The sequence below is a fragment of the Vigna unguiculata genome, chromosome 9, assembly GCF_004118075.2.
Source record: "Vigna unguiculata cultivar IT97K-499-35 chromosome 9, ASM411807v1, whole genome shotgun sequence".
Taxonomy (NCBI): Eukaryota; Viridiplantae; Streptophyta; class Magnoliopsida; order Fabales; family Fabaceae; genus Vigna; species Vigna unguiculata.
The window spans coordinates 35,167,313-35,191,750 of NC_040287.1; the positions used below are offsets into that span (position 1 = coordinate 35,167,313).

Below are 24,438 nucleotides of genomic sequence, written 5' to 3' on the forward strand. Positions count from 1 at the left end.
ATATGTAAAGTTCCATTTTCAGGATTTAGACGTGCCAACGTACACGTAACAACACCATGCTATGTCAGACTTCTTTACACCACATTTCTCTTTTCTTATCAACAAAAATTATTACCTCTTTTGTTAAAGTCATCAAATTATTATTATTATTATTATATCCACTAAAGTTAAAACTCCAAGTATCATTAGATTAAATTGAAAATAGTAAAGACGGGTAAACAAGAAAAAACGAACAGAATTTTGCAAGAAATAAATAGATTGAATTTGAAATGTTGTTAACGAATCAAAGTATAATACTTTTGATGTAAAAATTATTATAATTTTAATAGAAATAATGAGAAAAGCATTCAATTAAATAAATTCATATTATTATTTAAAATTTATTAGACTAGACGCTCACACTTATACCAAAACTCATGGTGATTCTATATAAAACATTTATATATATAAATTAATAAATTAACAAAATTGTATATTTGATGTTTCGTATTTGAATTCTCTTAATAAATTAAAAGGTTAAAGGTTAAATTCTTACAGGATAAACTCATTTATTATTATTGTAAATCTATCTTTGTATGAAATATGTATAACCAAATCAAATCAGATACTCAATAATGTTTTTTATTAGATCGAATTTGATTATTAATGGCTAAAAATTTCACATTTATTATTAGAATTATTTGGCATGATTACTGCGCTCTATCTCTTTCAGTTTTTACTTTCTGTAAATCTTCTAAGAAAGATGGTGTTCAAGTTAGTGTTCTGTTATACTTTTCAGAGAAATAAATAAGGAAATCTAAAAGTTTTATCTCACAATTCACTTTTATTTATTAGGTTATTTCATGAACTTTGTATTGCTCACCGATTGAAAACTCTATATTTGTCATCACTTATTATTAGTTATTTTCTGAGAAAAATTGACTTTTTATAGAATTGAAGATGTTTCTCTGAACAATTTTTTTACTACTAATTATTTGTTCATAACTTTAATCTTATTACATATAATTAACACAAAATTTATTTCATTTCTGCCACATACATGTTTGACAGGTTCAAAAACCATTAATTAACCATTTGACTACATAACTGTAAGCTTTCTTCCCTTTGTTTTCTTGGGTCTCCCTTCTGCAGAATGTGAGTAACACAATATTATTTATTTATTACCATTATAATATTCCCTCATTTTTTTATTATAGTTCCGTTGCCAACATCTGATATTCGAGTATAAAACGATTAATCTAATAAATAAAAATGGAAACCCAACTGGCATTCCTTTGAATTATCAGAAAAAAAAATGTGGATTACGTGTTTCGATGACTGCTTAACCATAGAACAATTTGGCACATTAAGATACGTGGATGCTAGAATATAGGTATAATTTTATGCTACATCTACAACTACTACATCACTAAATACTATTATAATTCATTTCTTAATTCACTACCTGTTCACGGAATTATTGTCCGTACTCATGCCACCGATTTTCATTAATTCAAAATCATATTCATAAATCATGCATTATTCTGCCATTAATTTAAACCAACATGCGTATAATTAAACTTCGTTCAAAACTATGTTAGGATCGTACAACAATAGCCTCATAATTAATAACTATTTCTACGATCCTCTCTCGTGAATGCTCCAGAAAAACAATACGAGTGCGTAACGGGATTATTCTTTCTGGTCGTGTATACGTATACATACGCGTATTTTTAAGAGAAATGTTAGGTGTCGCAAATCCATTTTAAAGATCGTATACGCTATTGTTAATGAAAATGTTCACTTTGAAATTACAAATCACATCACATGCAATGATTCGTTCGGTACTTCCATGATTTGCGCGCGCGTGTGTATCTTTGAAGTATATAGAAATAATACGTGTATGTCTACGGGTATGGTACGGGTGTATTTTTGAAGTTAGAAAAAATTGATAAATGTATAATTTATTTATCTCATTTTCCTTAAAAAAAGTATTAAGAATGAATGACGTGTGTTATTTACTTCATCTTAAAACAGTAAGAATTAAACATCCATAGTTCAGACTATCATGTTTTGATACGTAATAATTTTTAAATTTATTCTATATATGTTATTTTATTTTTTATCTTCTATTTCTCTTAGCACTATTCAAGCAAAAGAAACTATCAATATCCAACATTACTTAGCAATAACTTACTGTGAATTTTGGTTTAAAATAGTACGATTTCAATACAATTTTCTTAAATAATATTTATTCAAATAGTAATATATTTACTTGCTAAATTGGAAAGGTTTCGATGTTGAAAATAAAATTCTAAACAATAAAAGAGGATTGAATTCCTTTACGTAGCATATAGCTTGATTAATAAACAGTTACTAAATGTCAAATAAAAACTTTTGTAATTTTATTCAACTAATAGGTCTAATTCAAATTCTTATTAACATATAAGAGGTCTTTCTGATTTATACAGTTCTTATCTGTTTATTTTAATTAATACATATATATGTATATATAAGAGATAATAAATTCATAATTATTTTTTTACCAGTTTTTAATTATATAATTTTACCTATATATGAAAAAGAATCATATTTCATAATTATTTCACATTTCATTATAAAAAATAATATTTTTTATTTAATATAGAATATATAATTGAACAATCTCTTCTTCAAAAATATAATTATACAATATCATTTAATTTATATAAAATCACTACTATTTATTTTCTTTTACAAAAGCTTATCCTATCTCACTTCTTATATGATCTTTTTTTTTCCTTCAACTTCTGAGTTCTCTTGTTACTCGCATATATATCTTCTTTTTAACTTATGGCCTCAAATTCTTTTAATATTAAATTAAAATCTTTTAAACAATATTTCAAATTTAAACAAAAACAACATAAAAGTAAAATACATTATACAATTAAATATGTATAAAAGTCATATTATAATTAAAATTAATATTCACATTAATATCTATAATAATATATTTATAACAATATATAAAAGAAAATTCCTATTTGGGTTCATATTTCATATTTTTATTCTATCATTAATTGTATTTTAAAATTAAAAAATCAAAAAGTATTTGAATAGGAATAAATTATTATCCAAACACTAAAAAATATACACACTCTTCAATAAAACATACACTACAAATCATCTACTTTAATCACCGTTATTAATTTTTTTTATTCTTGAAAAATGAACTCAAACTTACATCAGTCATTAATGTAAAGTCTTACAGAATTATCTTCTTGATTTCGATTTGAATTAGTTTTTTTTTTTTTGTAAAAAGTAGCACCCAAAAAAAAAGAATTTCTTGGTACGTATATCCTTCACTTGTAAATATGGAATGCCTTAATTTTTATAATTATACATTTTAATAAATAAAAAATAAAAGTATATAAATAGTCTATAACATTTTATTTATTTTTTAAAAGCTTTATCTTTTTAAAAACCACTTTACCTAATTTTATCTAAACTTTCTACAATATCGGCAGTCCCAATTTATATACGGTAACGTGAAATAGTTATATATATTTTAAAGATTGCATAATATAGATATGTATACAGTAACTTGTAAAACACAGAACAACCACAGAGACATCTAAAGATTAACATAAGAAGTTGTAAAAGGATGAAAAAAAGTGACAGAGTTGGTGCAGTTTGGAAGAGACGCAGGAGCTAAAAGTGAGTGGTAAATAGAAAGAAGGAGATAATCCAGATTAGTGATTAATTAAAAAGTGAAGATGTGTGTATGAGTTGGTTAATTTGCATGTGGGTGGAGCACGAAACACGCGACCAGAAACTCCAGCCGCGTCACAGAGGCATGAGGAAGGAATAAATAAAAGCAATTTGTGTAATATAGTATGTTAAGCAGAGTGATTCGGTGAGAAGAAGGGTATTGATTAATGAGCTAAAACCCCTGTTGTGTTTCAGGGTTGTTGACTAGTTTAAGAAACCAACCTAAAATTCTGGGAACCAGCGACTTGTTTTACTTGCACAGATTCTCTTAATCACCTTTCTTTATGCTACCCTAACCTATGCCCTATGCCATGCCATGCCATGCACCATCCTCAACCACAACCTTTTCTTATCATCAAAACTTGTGCTCTACGTCTTCATGCTCAATTTCCTAAATTACGATCAAATTTTGACTAGTCAATTTTGATAATTTTCATTTATAACATGAACTGATATTTTTAAGTAATTTTAAAATATTAAAAATAAAAAAATGAAAAATTACTTAAAAAATAACATTTAAAATCGTAAGAAAAAATTGTCAAAATTTAATAGTTAAAAATTCATTTTCATTTTGTAAATATCTCATTTTTCAGAATTCATGTTTACTACAAGTTTTCACTTCATCGTTTCACTACTAAAATATCACATATTTTTTATCAATTTTATTTTAAAATATTTTCTTAGTAAATACATACAAATTTTGTTAAGAATAATGATTTATAGAAAAATTTCTTAGTAAATACATGCAAATTTTGTTAAGAATAATGATTTATAAAAATTTCAAATTTTATAATTTAGTAAATAGTAATTACCTATCAATTAAAATTCGTAAAAAGATAGCAAAAAAATATATATTTTTTAAAATTTTTATAACAAATTTGTAAAAAAAAAATCTCAAAATATGAAAAATTTGAGTAGTGCTGGAAAAGAAAAACAAAAGAATGTGCTTTCAACATTTTTCTTTTTCCCTTAAATTTGAAAACAATAATGCACGAGACATAATTAGACATAAAAGTTAAGATGTCAAAAAGGTTTGACAAAATAACTACTTCTTGTCATCAATTTGATCCAAAAAGCTAACGAATTCAGTCCACTACTCCGGAGACAAGATAGGATTGGTTCACCAACTAACCATTTAGTTTACATTTATAATTTTTGTATTGTAGAACCAAGTTATATCATATTTATTTGCCATAATTTTATTTATTTATATTAACTAAAACAGGAAAGGTCCATAACATGTTTATTAATAGTTAAAATTGATTAAAACTAATATGAAATTGTTTAAAAAATGTCTTATTTATTAGTTTATAAATTTTAATTAATTTTTAAAATATATTTAAAGAATAGTTCGTTGGTTACTTCTTTACTATCAAATTATTGTGATTAAAAGTTGTGTTCTTTGTTTTATTTAAAGAAAACACTTTATGTTATGACTTGAAAAAGGAAAACACTATGTAAATGGTATCAACACTGCAAGGTCTTTGAAACTTTTTGAAATGCAACAGTGTAAAGTTAAAAAGTAGATTCACGAAGGCTGGGAGCATTCCACTGGCTTCTGACTATAGATGCGAAGTATGAACAAAATGCGAATGAGAAAAAGTTTTCAGAAGCAACCAATTTTCACCCTCTTCCTTAGGGTTACACCTAATTTCTCTATAATAAGCCAAATTTATAATTTTCACTACTGATTTTTTAGCTATAAAATAACTAAATGTTTTACAAAAAAAAGAAAAACTATGGTCTCAAATTTAGACAACAACGACGATTTTTCGATTGTGGATCATGACTGTTTCTCAAAGACAACCTTGATTCTTATACTAATTATTGAATTTTGACAAAAAAATTTATAGTTGATAAATAGGGTATAATTCTTTTTATTTGTGAGTGAGTTTTATGTTTCGATTAAGATTTGATTCACTCAACCATTGTCATGAGATTATTAATGTTACAACAATTTAGTTATTATTATTTACATGATTGTAATATGAAATATTCAAAATTAAATTGTCCACAATTTTTAAATATGTGGTATAAATTGTCAATACTTTTAATTTAAGTACATTATTAAAATTATCTTCTTTAATAATTGTTGCCTATTATTATTTATATTTTTTAATGCGTTACTTCAAATAATAAATAGTCAGCATTCTTAATATAAGATAAATAAAACTTAGTATATAATCTATAATAAAAAATCATCACTTATTCCTACTCTATTTAAGTAATAATTTTTGTATCATTACTATCATATATAAAATGACTTAGTGTTTCTTATCGTTTAGTGGTAATTTTCCAGAGAATATTTGGACAAAATTTTCAGAAGTTTTAGAAGAAAATATATTTAAATAAAATTTGATATTATACGTATATTGAAAACGGGAAAAATAATTTAGAGAGATGATAAAATTTTTAAAGGAAAAAAATAAGATAGTTAAAATTTTAATTTTATATATTAAATATAAGTTAACATTTTAATCCTCATTTTTTAAATCATTTCCTATTAGTAAACTAAAATAATAGGTAATCAAAGGCTTTTAATTATATTTATAGCCTTTTAATTTTGAAATGAATAATGGAGGTAAGGTTTTAATGGTAATTTTATTTTACTATTTAAATCAAAACAACAATCATTTTGAAATGTAGTTTATGTTAGAAATCAAGATGAGTTGAAACTCTTATACCGGTTAAAAATGAGTAAGATGAATAATGAATAATCTGATAACGAGGTTCTATATTTTATTTTATCCTTCCATACGTCTTTAAAGGACATTACTATGACAAAGCACACCCTTTAAAGTGGACAATATCTCGTATACATGTTAGTTGACAGCGATTATCATCAGACTTGGAGCGAAACATTAGTCTCACCCTTGAGGGAGGTTGATAACGGAATCATTGGTTCCCTTAAGTCTTCCCTTGAGGATGATTTGTCATTCCCCTTAGACGTCAACTAGGGAGCTTATGTTCCTACCGTACCCAATAGTCTCACATCGCTTAAAAGTTGATGCTTAAGGCAATTTAAATACCCTTTCCTCCTTCCACCATCTGATGTGCTTTTTAAGAATAAAACTATGATGAAACACACACTCTAAAGTAGATAATACCTCAAATGTTTGGTGATAGAGAATGATTCTATCATCAAACTTGGAATCGAAATAATTAATAAATCTATAGTTTTAAGGTTTTGAGTTGAAAGTGATCTCTTATACGAGTTTGTTCATGACTCATTAGTGTTGAATATCCCAAGAAGCCTAAGAGTGATATCATAATGAATGATTGTGATGCCTTGACACACACATATGATATAAAGTAAGTGAAAGTTTCTAAAATTGTAAAATGTCATTTTAAGAAAGCATATCTTGTTGTAGAACGACACGGTATGTCACTATTAAAATGTTTGTATTTAAAAACTATAATTTTAAAGTTTTTGAGTTAAAAATGATATTAAAGTTTTCCCATATATTCCATAAAACAAACCTAGCATTTTCAACCTAATTATTTAGTTATAAATTAAGAGTTAACTTGCTTTTAATTTCTAAACTTTAATAACTCCGATATTTAAAAAAGAAAAATATAGTCTGACTAACTCAATTGCCTATTATATTGTTTTGACACGTTTTTTCATATTTTTTACCGTTTGAGTTATTTTTACCATTTGACACATCTCGGTTCAATTATTAATCTACAACGTCATCTAACAAGTCCAAACACATTAATATCATTAAGTTAAAAAGACTATATTAATTTAATAATAAAGTTTAGATATCTAAATGTATATTTGATAAATAAACAAATTTTAATTGTTTTGATATTTAGAGACTAAGAAAATATTTAATCTTAAATTAATAATTTAAAAAAAAAACGGCAAATGTAAAAGAAAGAAACGGCATGGAAGGAAGAGGAGAGTATGCATAAATTAGTGAAAGAGATAAACTAAAAATGGCATAATGGAAACGTCACTTATACATGTTGGATGTCACGGTGATGGAGATGTTCCAAGACATTCTCACAGCAAATGCAATGAACTTTTAATCATATCTATTATAACACCAACTATGCCTCCTTTCAACTTTCTTCAACACTTTCATCAATTTGTTCTGCCATTTTGGACTTTCTTCTGTGATTGACGTCGAAACCAACCTATTCATTACAACTTGGATTATAAATTTTCAAATATTTTCCAACCGTTAATTATAATTAACTTTTTGCAAAAACAAAAATAAAAAACCAAACAAATTAAGTTGCGTGTGTCACTGCCAGAACGGTGATAAGACAGCTCTTTTGCCCACTTTATGTGTTTTTTAAATTTTACGTATTATTAATAGATTTAAATATATATATTTGATTTCTTAATTTTTATATGAAATTGAATTTTGCTCTTATTTTTAAACTTTTCAGATTTTATTAATGAACAAATTTATTCATCATAATCAAAATAATATTAAAGATTTATTATGTAACAAATAATATTTTCAGTATATCTAAATATTGATATATGTTTGGTCTTAGGTCTTACATGGATACGTGTGTATGAATACACACGGGACAATCGTTTATTATATATAATATTTAAATTTTGATAAAAAAAAAGTTTAATTTTATAATGAAATTCAAAACTAAAAATATATTTAATTATTTTAAATAATTTTTAAGATATATAATATTTAAATGTGATTATTTTGATGACATTATAAAAAAAATAAGATTAAACACTTTATATGATTCTTAGTATTTTTTATTTTTTTTTGAGGTTGTAGAAGATATAGGTAATAAGGTAAGGATAATATGAAGCCAATAGAATTGGAAAATACTAATATTTTGTAGCTGTGATAAATGTTTAAGGGTGTTAACAGAGTGGGTTTTCCCGTACCCTCTCTCTTGGATAAATATTTGTCATATATATGTAGTTATATTTGTGCGAATATTCGTTATGCGGATACCTGCATAATTTTTTAATATATACAAAAATTTATGAGTACCCATATGTATTTATAAAAAAAAATTAACAATATATATTAATCGTAAATTCAAATAAAATACAATATATAACATTCATAAATTTCAAACAAAATCCAGATAATAATTTAAATAGTGTTGAATGATAGTTTAAATGATTTATTTTAAAACTAATTAATAAAAAAACTCATTCAAAATTAATATGTTAATATTTTAATTATATTACTTTTTAATTTAAATTAGAGTATACTATATACAAATATTATGAACTTATATTCGTCTTGTTAACTTATAAGTATAAAAATTACTCATATTCACTGCTACGAATAGTCGCAAGTACAGCCTTTTTTTTTACATTCCTAATATCTTAACGTTGTATTCCATCAAATAGTAGAGTAAAAGAGTATTTATAAACTTATAGATTATTTTAGAAAATGTTAACAGTAACTTATATAAAATGTTATAGATCTTTACCTATGTAAAATATTCTTAATTTTTTTCCTATCTTAATCTCTTTTTACAAAATTATAGATTTTGCATGATATTTCAATAGTTTTATCTTAATTTTCTCTATATATTTCAAAAATTTGCATTATACTATAATACTCTTCTTTAATACACATTCGGCAACTCTAAGAATAATGATTTTTTTTAAAAAAATTATGGTTCTAAATACAATTTTTCTTTATCTATTCTTTGAAAGTTTGTTTAGTTATCTTCTGATATCTTCTTCGATATAGATAGTAATAGCAATTTAAATATATTTCACCTATTAAATTTTAAAAATATTATATAAAATTATTGAAAATTTCTTTTAAAAATAAACAGTATGAAAATCGCAGTAATTTAAATTTAAAAGTCAAAATATTTATATAATATATAATAACTCAAATTTCATATTTCCTTTAAATTCAAACAAAAATAATATTAAGATAAATATATAAAATGATTTTTTAGGAAAATAGTATGATTAATAAAACAAATGTTTTATCGAAAATAACAGTGACGGAGTTACTCCACTATTTTACATGCATAAGAAATGAATTTATTTTGTTTTATTCACTGTTTATTTAAAAAAAAAAAAATCAGTTTTAGTTTTGTCCCATATTGTAGGCATAGACAAAGTAGTCACTTTCCTGCACTTGTTGTGCAAATTTTACTTCTCAATCAAAGAAGTGACTTTACCGACAGAAGTGACATATCTTGAATTTTTTTCCAAAATAGACCTCTTTCACCTTTAATCATTAAGATCTATTTTTTACTAAATAAGTTCAAAATCCGGCTCCCAATTTAACACAGTGGTTTCTGGTGTTCAAAATAAGTTCGAATTTAACTTCTCAAATATGGAATTCTAGTTAGATTTTTCGGGTTTTATTTTGACTTTTTTTTTAAATAAAGTTATAAGAAAAGTTAAATGTTTAATGAAAATTAGTTAAAATTTAATTTAGCTATGACTATAAAGGTGATTGCTTTTGATAACTGTTTGATAATATCTCTTTTTGTTTATCATTTTACTATTATTTTTTTTATCAATATAAATATTTTTATTGATTATTTTCTCTCTTAATTTTTTTATAATTATTTTTTAAAATTTTAATTTTAAAAAAAATATTATATATATTATATATTTTTTAATAATAAATAGAAAAAATAGTTTTTTTACTATCATAAAATAAAGGTGGATATACATGGTACTAGTTTGAGAATCAAAGATACTACTCTTGGATTATTTTTTTATTTTTTTCCTTTTCCTGAATAAAAGGAAAATTAATCTCAAAATTTTTTTGTTAATTTTTATTATTTTTTTCGTTCCACCTTCATAGAAATTATAAAACAATTAAACTAACAATAATTTATATTTACTTACACCACCCACATCAATATTTACTTAATGTAAACCACTTTGTTCTAATACTTATTCGATTATTCAAAGATCGAAATTTTTAATTACATATTTTTACTTTTATATTTATAAATTGTCCTTTCTAGGGATGTCAAAAAAATCCGTACCCGCGGGTATCCGCGGATAAAACCCGTAACGGGTAGGAAATGAATATTAAAAATGGATACCCGCTATCCGCGGGTATGGGTATTTTTGATACCCGCATGTTAACGGGGCGGGTACGGGTATCATAGTATCCGTACCCGTGGATACCCGTACCCGCTAAACTTTACTAATATATATATATTAGTAAACAACATTATGAGTCATCAATAATGGTGGTCAGATTCTTACCCCACAAATGAGTAAATTACTTCCATATACTGTGGAGGTATTGATGTGTCTCTAAGACTGGTTATGGACCAACATGGAAGGTAATAAAATTAACACTTTTACTTAGATATTTTAATTAAGTGATTGTTAGAAATTTTTACTGAACTTCTTATGTTTTAAGGCTTTTCTAGATTAAAATTGGACAACATGAAACTTTATATAATGTTGCAAGAGGTGGACATTGATGAAGTTAGTAATTTCTTTAATATTTTATTCAAAAATAAACTACAATATAAATTGGTAGTGATTTTTTATTTGTTTGTTTTTCAAGAATCAATCGGAGAAATGAGACTTGTTGATCTAAGCACTAATTATGGTTAAATATTTATTTTTTAAAATATTTTTGTAAATACCCGCGGATACCCGTGGATACCCGCGGATATGAAAAAAATAGACGGGTACCCGCATAACGGATACCCGACGGATATGGGTACGGGTACGGGGCAAATATTTTTCCAGCGGGTAAAGTACGGGAGAACTACTACCCGTACCCTACCCGCCCCGTTGACATTCCTAGTCCTTCCCATTTTGAAAAAGATTGCAAATCACGAAAAATCATATAGTATTTGATCATCAGGATTCAGGAAGTTAAATTTTAGTCTAAATTTAATGTAAACTGAATCCTCAACTTACAGGAGAAAATGTGTATTTAATAACTAAAATTGAAAATTTCATTTTAAAATGGGTATATTTTGAAAAAAAATCAATATATCTCAGTTAATTTGAAATTTTGTTATTTTTTTATTAAATATGTTTTTGGTTATTTAATCTTTAGTGAAAATTGAAAATAGTTCATTCTTGAAACATTGACTCAATTTAATTTCCTAAGAAAAATTTGGATTTAGTTTCTTTAACAAAATTTTGTGATGTTTATTTAACGTTTCAAATATATTTCACGATAATATTTGAGTTGTTTATACCTTTTTACACATTTTTACACTTTCATATTAATTGTGAAAAGTGTTTAAAATGTCAAATTAATTTAACAAAAATTTGGTTAAAATAACTATATTTATTATTAAAAAGAATGAATTTTATAAACTTGAAAAGAAACGAATTTAATATTTACTTAAATTTAAATTTAGGAGATAAAAATATATTTAACTTTTTTTCAATTTCTTTTAAACATTGTTTTACGGTAAGTACTTTTTAGAATGTGTTGAAATTTTAGTTCATTTTCAAATAAATTAAAAAAGAGAGTATTTTAGAAAAATATTAAAAACTGTATTAATAAAACTAAGAACAGTAAATAACAATCTTCTAGTCTATGATATATGTTCTTTAGGCTTAAATATATATTTAGTTCTTTTTATTTAATTTAGTTCTCATTTTTGTTTTGTCTTTAATTAAAGTTTTTATTTTCGTCAACTTTTGGTTAATTTGATTCTTTTTATTATTGGTGTTTAAATAGTTAATGTTTTTTAGAAGTATATACCACCTGTTAGCTATTATTTTTTTAATTTTTTTAAATTTTTTTAGTTTCAAAAAAATTGTCCACGTGTTAAGTCACAATTGTACCACGTGTTAATGTCATTGTCACGTATCAGTTTGTGATTATATTATTTTTTTTTGTTCAATTTACTCCTTATATTTATTATTTTTGTTTATTTTCGTCTTAGTTTTGATTAAGATGAATAAATTTTGCACACCAAATTTAATATCTTTTATAAAAATTATACTAATATTTTTTCTAAATTTGAAATTTTTATTAATTATTTTTTAAATTAAATTATAAAATATGAAATTTAATTATAAATTGAATAAAATTTTTATATTTAATTATTAAATGGAATATAATTATTTAAAATTTTATAAGAATATAATTATTAAATATTTTTTATAATATTTAAATTTTATAATACATATATTTTTAAAATTGATATTTAAAAATATTGAAAATATTTTAGAAAAGTAAACTAATATTTATAAAACTAACATTAAAATATAAAACATTTTAGATTTTAATATCAAAAATGCAATAAAAATATTAAATATTTTAAATTTAAATGTAAATTTTTCAAATGTTAATATATATTTTTACAACTTTTAATAATTATATTTTAATAATATTTTAAAAAATTATATTTTATTTAAAAATTGAATCTAAAAATTATATTAAATATATAATTAAATATAATAATTTATAATTGAATTTCAAAAATAACTAATAATAATGTTAATTTTAAAAAAAATATAAATAATATTTATAAAAAGTTAAATTTGATCTCAACTTAAAAGAGAAAAAATTGTTCCAGTTTAATAAAAATTGGGATTAAATTAATAAAAAATAACGAATATATGAATTGATTGAACAAAAACAACATATATAGTGACTAAATTGAACAAAAAAAAATAATATAACCATAAACTAACATGTGACACAATTTTGACTTAACACATGAACAATTTTTTTGAAATAAAAAATTTTAATTTTTTTTAAATATTTAAAAAAATTAAAAAAAATTAAAAAAATTAGGAGATAACACGTGACATGCAGTGTTAGAAAATGTTAAAATATTTATACATGTTAGTAAAACAAACCAAATTTACCAACATTTAACGAAAATAGAGACCTAATTAAATACAAAACCAAAATCAGAACTAATTTAAATAGAAAAAGAAAAATAAGGAGTAAATATATATTTAAGCCTGTTTTTTATTTGCTCGTATAATTGTGCTTTCGGTTTTTTTATTTCCGTTTTTACTGGGCTCTGAGTTGGGGTTACTAAACCAGGCTTTGTCAGCACTCTTAGTTCGTTAGATTAACTTTAGAGTGCCTTGCTCGTTTCATCGTTTTATTATTAGTATGAAGTGCAGTAGTAATCAATTGGGTGTGAGTAGTAAACAATCTAATTTTAGGTTTGGGCTACTTCAACCATTACATAAGATTGGTTTTGGGCGTTAATAAAGTTGGTTTGGTGTTTTATGTTTTATGCTCCTCTGTACTCTTAAGACTGTTTCTTCCTACACCCTACCATTTTCTACCTGCACTATACCACTTCCGAAATTTATTTTTCGGAGTATAATAAACAATTTCGATTTTTTTTTCCAGAAGCCAATCAAACCCTCCTTTTACAGAAAACATTTCAGAAGAATTTTATTGGGGTGGGAGTAAAAATTTGATGAGGTGAAGGAAGTAATTGTATATTCTTAAACAAAAACAGGTTATTTAAAAAGTTTTTAGAATAGTCAATTTCAATGTGTTCGTTTTAAGGAGAGATGAAATGCGAGAAAAGAAATAAGAATGAATATGATGTTCGCTTAAGGGTATGTGCGTGGATGGTAGAGCGAGTATGGGGAGGAATTCATCACAATTTAAATCGCGGGTATAACGCGATGATTTGCTGGGAATGGGTTGGGGTATTACATATTTACCCCTCTCATCTCTCTCACGTGCCATGGAACCAATCCTCACTCCAACATGAGAAGCTGCAGCCATGTGGCGGAGAAAACAGATCCCATGTAGCGGAGAAAACCAGATGTTGTGTGAAAGATTGGATCCCATTGTGCTGGATCGGATACGTGGGTTGAATACAAGCAGCTTGGATCGGATACGTGAGTGAGTGGATCGAATCCAGGCAGCTTGGATCGGATACGTTTGGTTGTGGATTGGATACGAGTGTGGTGTGGATCGGATACCTTCTATGGGATCGGATACGGCTTGTTTTGTGTCCTTTTCAGATCCAATCTTCCTCCCTTCCACCATGGCTGTTTCGTTTGATGTGTTTAAAAAATTTAACATATTAATTTACAAACTAATTTAACTAAGGGCTAAATGGTAATTTGATTATTACTTCTAATAAAACATATTCTTTAATCTATCACATCAATCAAATCTTTTGCAAACTTTCACAAAAATTACTTCTAAATCTACTTACCATCACTTATAAATCCCTTAAAAACAATAACACAAATTTCACTCTTAAATCAACTCAAACCCATCCACTCACTCTCTCCGAATCACTTTCCTCCAAGTGAACACAGCATAAATATTATCACTGTAACAAAATTTACATTTTAGAAGTAAAAAAAAAAAAAACGTTTTGAATATTCTAGATAGAAAACTGTTTTGAATTAGTCCCTTTCCGAATATCCATTCCAGAAAAATCCTCAACAAATAAAAACTTCATTGTATCGATTCATATTTTTTTTATGGATCGGAATTTACCCTATTTCAAATTACCACCAGCACTACCAAGATTGTCAAAATTATTATAGTTTACATCACGATCTCGATAAAACCAAAACTCGGAGGAAACAAGCTTGAGATAAAATAGCAAGGGTGGAAGGGATATTTTAAAAGTTATGCGGTGCAGCTATAATATTTAGGGGGTGCAGAAAAAAGGTTTTGTTTCACTTTAGCAAACGGGTCGAGCTATTGGATCCATCAAAATCATATATTTGAAACCGAATAAGCATTTTATGCATTACTAGCGTACACAGCACCAGCGTATGTATATATATATTTTATAAAATTTGTGATAATAATATAATGTTATTAAATTAATATATAAAATAAATTTATATTTATTGAAAATGAAGTGAATTGTTAAAAATAAAGTAAAATGAATAAAAAATTTAATTATTAATGAATAATAAAAAAGATAAACAGTTATATAGAAAATAGGTAAAAATAACCGTTAATTTTAAAAGATTAATAAATAATTATATTATAAAGAGTAAAATTGATATTATGAAATATGGACATAAAAAAGGAAATCTTCTTTATATATTGTTATAGATTAACTCGTAAACTCGCTTAAAGAATTATATTTCCTCACCGATCCCATTTTTATTTGATTTTGTAAATTTGGAGATTTCTGTTACTAAAATTCGTTGGAAGAAACATGTGCATATATATTACCAGGCCACCTCAATAATTGAGACAAAATCTTATAAATATATGCAAATTAACATATAAAATCGGCCGATTCGATAAAAACTTAATAGAGGGTACTCAAATGAATTTAATATGTCCGAATGGACTAATAAATGATAAATTTTGATTTAAATTTAGGACGCTTCATTCTTAAATATATCTTTTTAAACAAATTTAAAAAAGATATATTTTTAAACAAATTTAAGAAGATATATTTTGAGAATCCATTCCAAATTTGGAGTCAAACTTCCAATTATTATTTCTGATTAAAAATAGAAAAACACCACCACCCTGTAAATGTCTCGATCGAAACAAAGATAAAAAATAAGACTTTAAAAATGATGAATATTTTAGTTGTATTTGGTGGCATGCTTCGAGAAGATTGAGAAGGGAAATAATTGCAAGGTTCATGAAGTTATGTGGTTACGTAGATGATGAAGGTACTTTAGAGAGTAATTTATTTGGAATTTGAGGAGGGGATGTTCCTTATTGCGATGGGTGTCTATATTAAAAAGTAATAGAGTTTTCGATGGAAATGACAGTGACGAAAAAAGTTTTGGTTAGAAATAAAAATAAAAGTGTTGAATTAGTTGAAGATGGCGACTGAAAAAGACAGAAAAACTAGCTTCACTTGTTATTATTTATTTTCTTGGATTGGATTAGATATATTCGATTACTTGCTGCTTTCAATTTTATCGTTTCACCACTTGGAAAAAGATGAAGAGAAGATTATGACCCCTTTCAATGATTCATTATCTTTTTGGTTTAGCAGAATCGTGTTAAAATCATATTGTACATAATCAGTTGAAATCGTTATTAACTTATTTTGTGTTAAAGTCTCTTATATGATTATGTTGATCCTAGATTTTTGGAGTATCAAAAAATCGATTTTTATGGCAATTGGATAACTTTAGAAGTAATGTAGTAGACAACTCCTTCTTATTACTACGGCTAATATTTCTGTTTCCATTCTTTGATAGGAAATTTCTTTATTTTTGGAGTTTTTATTTTCATGGAGTTCTTATAAAAAAAATATCAAATCGTTACTTGATTTGATTTAATAACAATGATGAGTCATCTTATCTAATTTGATAAGACGAGAAGAGAGGTTAAAGATAGTTTAAGTTTTATAAACACTTATTTTTGCATCTAAAATAATCATTCTTCTTTAAACATGTATTAAAGGATAAAAAAAAATATTCCTTACTTCTAAAGAAACCTTCATAAAGAAATAATAAAACAAGTTATTGTTATATTTCCTTTACCTTTGTTAGGCTTCTAATCTTGATGATTGTTAAATTTAAACACTAATTTGTATTAGATTTGATGTGTTTATGTGTAAACATTGGAAATTTATCTACTTTATAATAAATGTTGGAAGTCTCACATCGACTAGATATAAGACAATTTTATAGTATATAAGTGAGGTTTTGTGATATTGAGTTAGGTTTAAATTATACTTCTTACATGATATCACGTCAGGTTAAAGTGTCTATCCTATGATGCACCAATACTTTAATTTATCTTATATATTTATGTTAAACATGTATTTGTATTTGGTACTTTATAAAATTTTATGTTGAAAATGTTTAATACATTTTATTTGAATTTGGATTCTCACATCAATAATTATACATTAATAATGTTTTTTTAATAGTTTTTTGTACATTTTTCAATATGTATATATTACTATTGTGTCCTATTATGTTCAAAATAATTGTATCGACGTATCTTATACGTGTAGTATCAAATATACATACTGTATCCGTGTATCATAGTTTTGAGCTAACAAATATGTTAAATAATTTATATTAGATTTATGATTAATTAGTGTAGATTTTACGATCATTTAGTGTGAATATCGTTTAAGATTTCAACTTACATTTCAACTTACAATTAAAGTCTAAATCTTATTAAGTTACCAATTACTTTGAACAACAACATAAAATAATGTTTGAGTCATCAAAGCTATTTTATCATTAGGAAACACATAAATTAGGTTATATTCCTAGTAAACATTCATGAAACTTAACGAATTATAATCCAATGATCGTTTAATAGCAATTAATGTATGACAATAGATAATAATAATACATGACACATGCATTGAGGAGATGTCTAAAGTAAGTAAACATTTTTTTTTTCACTTCACTTTTCGACTATTACTATGTTGGCAAACTATGTCATATATTTAATTTTTCAACTATTAGTTACTGTCATTCATTTCTATATTTTTTCAAGTTTGATTTTATTCTCCTTTTTCATCAAACTTTGTTCTTCTTTATCACTATTTTTTTTTGTCACACGATAAATATAGGTTGATCTTGACATATAAACAATTAACTACACATAATTTTTACATATTTTATAGTAATTTGAATAATTTGAACTTCAATTACTTCACTCAATTTTGACCCTCTTATATTAACATTAATTTTTTTTAAACTGTCTATGATCTTCCATTTTCAAATACCATTATAAAACCAAGTTCAAAAGTTTATGGCATGACTAGAATTATTCAAGTAAACATTTATTTTAGTTTAAACTTCCTTTATAGCATTTTCGCACTATATGTCATGAGATCCGTGTTTTGTTGAACTTATAAATTAGAGTTTGGATTTTTTATTGATTTTTCTCTGTTATTTCTTTACTGTACTTTTAAAATACATTGATGGCTATTAATTTTAAAATTTTTAAATATATTAAAATTATTTTTAGAGTACCAAAATAATGTATTTTTAATACTCAACAGAGAACAATAAAAAAAATTCAGTAGAGAAACTAAATTCTTATAAATCATTCACACACAAAATCATTCGTAAATATATTGAAATTTCCAAAATAAATGTTTCATTCACGTCACTCTAAATTTGTGATCGATATAACAAAGTGAGTTTGCTATTCCTTTAACTTTTTTAGACCTTTTATATATTTTAAGATGTCTTTCTATCATAAATTTTTAATTTGTAGTATTTACTTCTTTTAATAGCTTTTCATAAATTCAGTGTTAATTATTATATACGCCCCTCCTTACTTCTAAGTTAAAATGTAACCTTTTATAGATATAATGTCTTTTATATTATTTTAATGAGTGTTCTTACCTACGAAATAGTGGAAATTTTCTTCTTCTATTTTCTTCAACCAGTAATTTGAACATTAATCTGTCAGTTTTAATATATGACATGATTAGAGGTATGACTTTTTGTTCTTTACTTTTTTATCAATTATTTTTCAAATACTTTTTTTGAAAAGATTATATGAATCACACTTATAAATGGTCTTACAAACAGGTAAAAAAAAAAGCAGAAATAAGATATATTTTATTAATTGATTTCTTGGAGCGGTTTTGTTGGAATTAAGCAGCTTAGCATAATGGACAAAAATCAAGACGAGGTAGAATTGAGTTCTTAATTAAAATTGTGATTTTAAAAACTTTGCCTTTTGATATTAAAGTTTAATGGAAATTATTTTTATTATTTTAATAAACACAATAAAATAAAAAGAATATGAAAGAGAAAATTGCATAAAGTATTTATACTGATTCGAATAAAAACACCTTATGTCTAGTTATTAATTTTTAAAAAATGAGATTAACTCGATCACTAAAATAAACCAAACTTACAATCAATGATAAAAAATATTAGGTTTAGTAAACACATCTCTTGAATCACACAAGAGATGAAGACACCTCCCTTTAAATCCATAAGGCATGAGATCACCTTCCTTGAATCACAACAAGGAATGAACACCTCATTTGAATAACACAAAAGATGACTGGCTTCTTCTAGCAACAACGATAACACTTAATCACTCAAGATCCCACTTGATGAAAGTTATCGCTCACCCATACTAGGTTTTTCAAAGTCTTCCCACAAAGAGTTCTCGGATACTCAGACTTCTCTAACTTCTATTCTTCCAAATGAAACCCTAACACTTTATTTATATAAGCCTATTTATAAATTAGGTTAAAAATGTGAAAAGTTAAGTCACAACTGCCACAGATAATCGATTATCATAAGTAATAATCGATTATCACATAAACTTTTCTAAACCATTTTTCTCGCTGTGATAATCTATTATCAGTAAGGATAATCTACTATCAGCAGGTGATAATCAATTATGATAATCGATTATTGTAGTGAGTTTTGCAAATAAATAAAATTATCTTGGTGTTCTACTGTTTGGATTTTGTCTTTTTGACTCTTGACATAATAATTTAACTATTTTAAATAATATATACATATTACAAGACCTAAACAATTAAATTCTTAAATCTTCGATGTATCTCTTGAATCAAAACATTATTCTTTAAAGTGTTTAACAGTTATATATATATATATATATATATATATATATCATTATTAAGTCTTTATACTTCTTTAAGTCATAATCTTCATGAAAAGTCCTTATTGAAAGAAGATATAATTTTTTTATCAACATGATTGTTTTTCTTTCCAAGAAAATTGATAATATGGGTTGAAATCCAATTAATGGCCAATCATTGCTTTTTCTTCATCACCTCCAAAAATATCTTTACCTTTTTTTTTTTTCCATCATTTCCGTCATCTCTCGTTGAATTTTATTTCAAATTCTAAATCTGTTCGATACTAATTAACTTTTATTTTTAGAGTTGACTTTGGTGGTTTCAATAAAAAGGATTTGCCGTTCATTTTTGTTTTTCGTGTTTTGAATCATTTTCTGGACTCACTGAGATTGATTATTTAATATCAACTTTGCTACAAGTTTCAAATACCACTAAACCATACAAAATTGGACTCGTATTCTATACACTTTAGCAACGGCACCTTTTGCAAGAAAAAATAAAAAATTCTTAAACACATATGTTTTGTTCACTTCTAATTATGATAACGGCCATTTAAAAAATAAAATTGATAAAATAATTATTTTATTTTTAAAATTACTTATTAAGAATAAAATTAGATCCTAAAAAGAAAATTTCTCTTATAGATCAAAGTAAGAATGTTAATAAATAAACATAAATCTCTTATTTTAATAAATTTTAAGATTAATCAAAAGAACAAGCTATAACAAAACTTCCTAACATGCTAAATTTCTTTTGTAGTCATTTAAATATTTGTGTAAATTAATTTAAAGTGATTTATTTTTTAGTTAGTGTGTAGAGTTTGAAAGTTGGGAAGTTTAATATTGGGGTATTAAGAATTGAAGGAATTAACCCTAATTAATATATTAGTAATGTAGGAGGAACTTTGCTTATGGACTATAATATGCCAAGTCAAACGTAGTTTCTGTTCTTTCCATTTGGAGGTGAAGCCACAGTGATTAAAGATAAAAATAATGTTATTGGTATTCCATGCAATGGATTTAAATATTTATTCCCACATCTTTTACTTAATTTAGATCCTTCCTTTCAGTGATTTGTTTTAGCATGTATCTAATTATTTATTGTGGTGTTCTAAATTTAAACAGGCTTAATTTTGAACCAGTTATTAGGATTGTTATAAATGTGATGACTTTGAATCAATTTAGAAAAAAAAAATGATAAATCAAATCCTAGGTGATAAATTACTTTCTAAAGGACAAATCAGCTGTATATAAAAAATAATAATATGTTTTAGATGTAATTGTAGTTTTAGAATTTTTTAAATGTAATTATTTTTTATTATACTTTTCAGTACTTTATTATTTTTTATTATGTTTTTTATATTTAAGAAGTCATTTTATTTAAATAAATTTATTTAATGAATATTAGTTAAATTAAATTTTATTTATATTTTAAAAGTTTAAGTTCTTTTCTCTTTGTTTAAATTGCTACATTGGATTTTTACATTTTTTTATTAGTTTCCACATAACATTAATAATGAACTATTCATTACTTTAATTTGCAATATTCATTTATTTTAATTAAAGTGCATAAAAATTTATAAGTGGCGCAATAAAGGGATAAAAAGAAATTAAGAATAATAAATAAATGTATTAAAATATAATAAAAGAAAATACAGTATAAATTATGAAATAATTGAATTTGAACTTGCCAAATATACATCTATTACCATTATATAGAGTATTTTGACTCCATTCTCTGTCTGCTACATCAATCACAGATAATTTTCCTTTTGCATCCGTTAGGAAATGAAATGAGAATTTCGTTAAAAAGTTTTGAAAAACGGTTGAAGAAAGGTTCAAATCCCCTGTTATCAATCATGATTGTTTGGTCTACTGAATTCACATATATATTTTTTCTCTTCCTATCTATAATGATACTTTAGGTTTCGTATATACATAAATACATAAACCTTACTAATATTAACACTGATATTTGCTTTAACATGGTTGTCTCACGGTAAATATAATGTGAGATACTATTATTTTAACCTATCTTTATTCATCTTGGTATCTACTTATTATTTTTATTTTTCTTTATCCAAATGTTTTTAATTAATATTTTATTTTTTCCACCGATCAGACTTGTTTTTGATTAAGTTGGAACTTGATGTCTCCAAAGCTAAAGTCCATGGATGTTTTATTTGGTCGGAAGATAGGACTGGTGACGAAAGGACAGAAGTAGATTTCATTATTAAATAAACAAAAAAAATATACATGTTATAATAATAATAATCAAGGATGTTTGAAAAAAAAAACATTTTTTGAATACCAATTTTAAAATAAAAGCTTTATCCTGTTCTGAAAACTTTCATGTAGGCGCAAAGTCCATGTAAACTCCAATTTTTTCTTGGCCACCATAATCCAAACCCTTACGGTACCGTTTTGTGCATCTTATTTCTGCAACAACCACCGAATCATTAACTACGACGAGACTCAAAACTGAACCAAAGAAAAGTGATCAGAGGAGCAATCAGCGGCCATGAACGGTGGCTACTATTAATTAAGACCAAAACTTTCAGATGAAACATTGAAATTCAAACTCTCATGACCACTCTCCCACTCAAACCTCACAACACTTTCCACCATGACCTTTTTCTTTTCTACTGCTATTTTATTCTCCTCACGCACTTTCCGCCGCCGGCCGCCGCGCAGCTCCCCAACGCGCTCACGCCACCGCCGCCGGACATGTTCTCCAAGCTGAAGTTCGACAAGTCCATGGCCATCGTTCTGGTGATCCTGGTGGCGGTGTTCTTCTTCCTCGGGTTCCTCTCCGTGTACACGCGCCAGTGCGCGGAGCGAAGGATGCGAGGGAGGTTCGACCTCTCCATCTCGATCGCGCGTCGGCCACGCGGTCTGGACCGCGAAATCATCGAGACCTTCCCCACCTTCGTCTACTCCACCGTGAAGAGCCTCAAGATAGGACGCGCCACGCTAGAATGCGCCGTGTGCCTGAACGAGTTCGAGGAGGAGGAAACGCTGCGTTTGATACCCAAGTGCAGCCACGTGTTCCACCCCGAGTGCATCGACGCGTGGCTCGCAAATCACTCCACTTGTCCCGTCTGTCGCGCCAACCTTGTCCCCAAACCCGACGACGACCCCTCCTTTGTTTCCATCCCAATCCCGGATCCGGTTCAGCCCGTTTTACACTCCCCGGTCCAACCCGAACCCACGGTTTCTCCTAAGCCCAATGATTTCATCAATCGCAACCGTTCACCGCGGTCAAGGTCAACGGGTTTCAGCATCGCCAGCTTGATTCCGCGATCTCACTCGACGGGTCACTCGCTGGTTCAACCGGGAGAGAATTGCGAGCGGTTCACTCTGCGTTTGCCTGAGGAAGTGCGGAACCAGCTGATGACTTCCACGACGCTTAGTCGCACCAAGAGTTGCGGCTTGAGCCTGGGTCTCACGCGCGAGAACAGTGGGAGGAGGGGTTACAGAACCAGAAGCGTTGGTCACAGTCTTAGTCCTCACGTGACAAGAGGCATGGGTGGCACCAGTAGCAGCCCTCACGTGCGGGGACATGACAGACGGTGGTTTTTTCAGAGCCCTCCGACCAAGGACTCCATTAAGGAAGATGTCGGCGAACGTTCTTCGGATCGGCTTTTCTCGGAGACCACGAAGGATACTGATAATTAAATGTTTGGTTTGTTAATTCGGTGGATGAAGGTCAATGAAAGATTATTAGAAGATGAAGATGATGATGATATCATTACTCTTTACTATTGCGATTTACGGATTCCGAAGGAATTGCTCCTTTTACACATACACTGTATGCATGTATATAACAGTATTTGTTCATTTTTATGGTTGTCCAGTTTGGATTTTTTTGTGTTCTGGGTGGGGAAACAAATACAGAATTCAGAAACAAACACTTTATTTTATGGATGCTTATCTTCTGCAGTTTATAATCAACAGAACCTTTTGCAGCTGTAAATGCCTACAAGTTTTAAAATTTTATTTATAATATTTGTTTTGATCAACTTAAATGTAGTTTTATAAATGAACTGAATTGAATCCAGTCCAACTTCTGTACTGGTTCACCACATTAATTTCTTTTGCTTTATTCCAATGTCGTTTCTAATATATGTATCTCTTTTTTGTGTGCATATAGAATATGTTAGGAAGAATTGTTGAATATTCCTTTATACTTATTTTTACTAAACTTATTAGAGACGATAAATTTTGGTGGGTTTTGCTAATGTTTTTAAGACTTTCGGCTCATTATTTTGTT

The 24,438-nt window shown here is 26.5% G+C and overlaps 1 protein-coding gene across 1 annotated transcript; it reads left to right on the forward strand.

The window, feature by feature from the left end:
• The first annotated feature begins 22,476 nt into the window (after positions 1 to 22,476).
• Positions 22,477 to 24,141, forward strand: LOC114196081 (RING-H2 finger protein ATL11-like). The gene has a single exon (XM_028086598.1). The coding sequence runs from the start codon at positions 22,752 to 22,754 to the stop codon at positions 23,841 to 23,843; it is 1,092 nt and encodes a 363-aa protein (XP_027942399.1). The 5' UTR covers positions 22,477 to 22,751; the 3' UTR covers positions 23,844 to 24,141.
• The last annotated feature ends 297 nt before the right edge of the window (positions 24,142 to 24,438 follow it).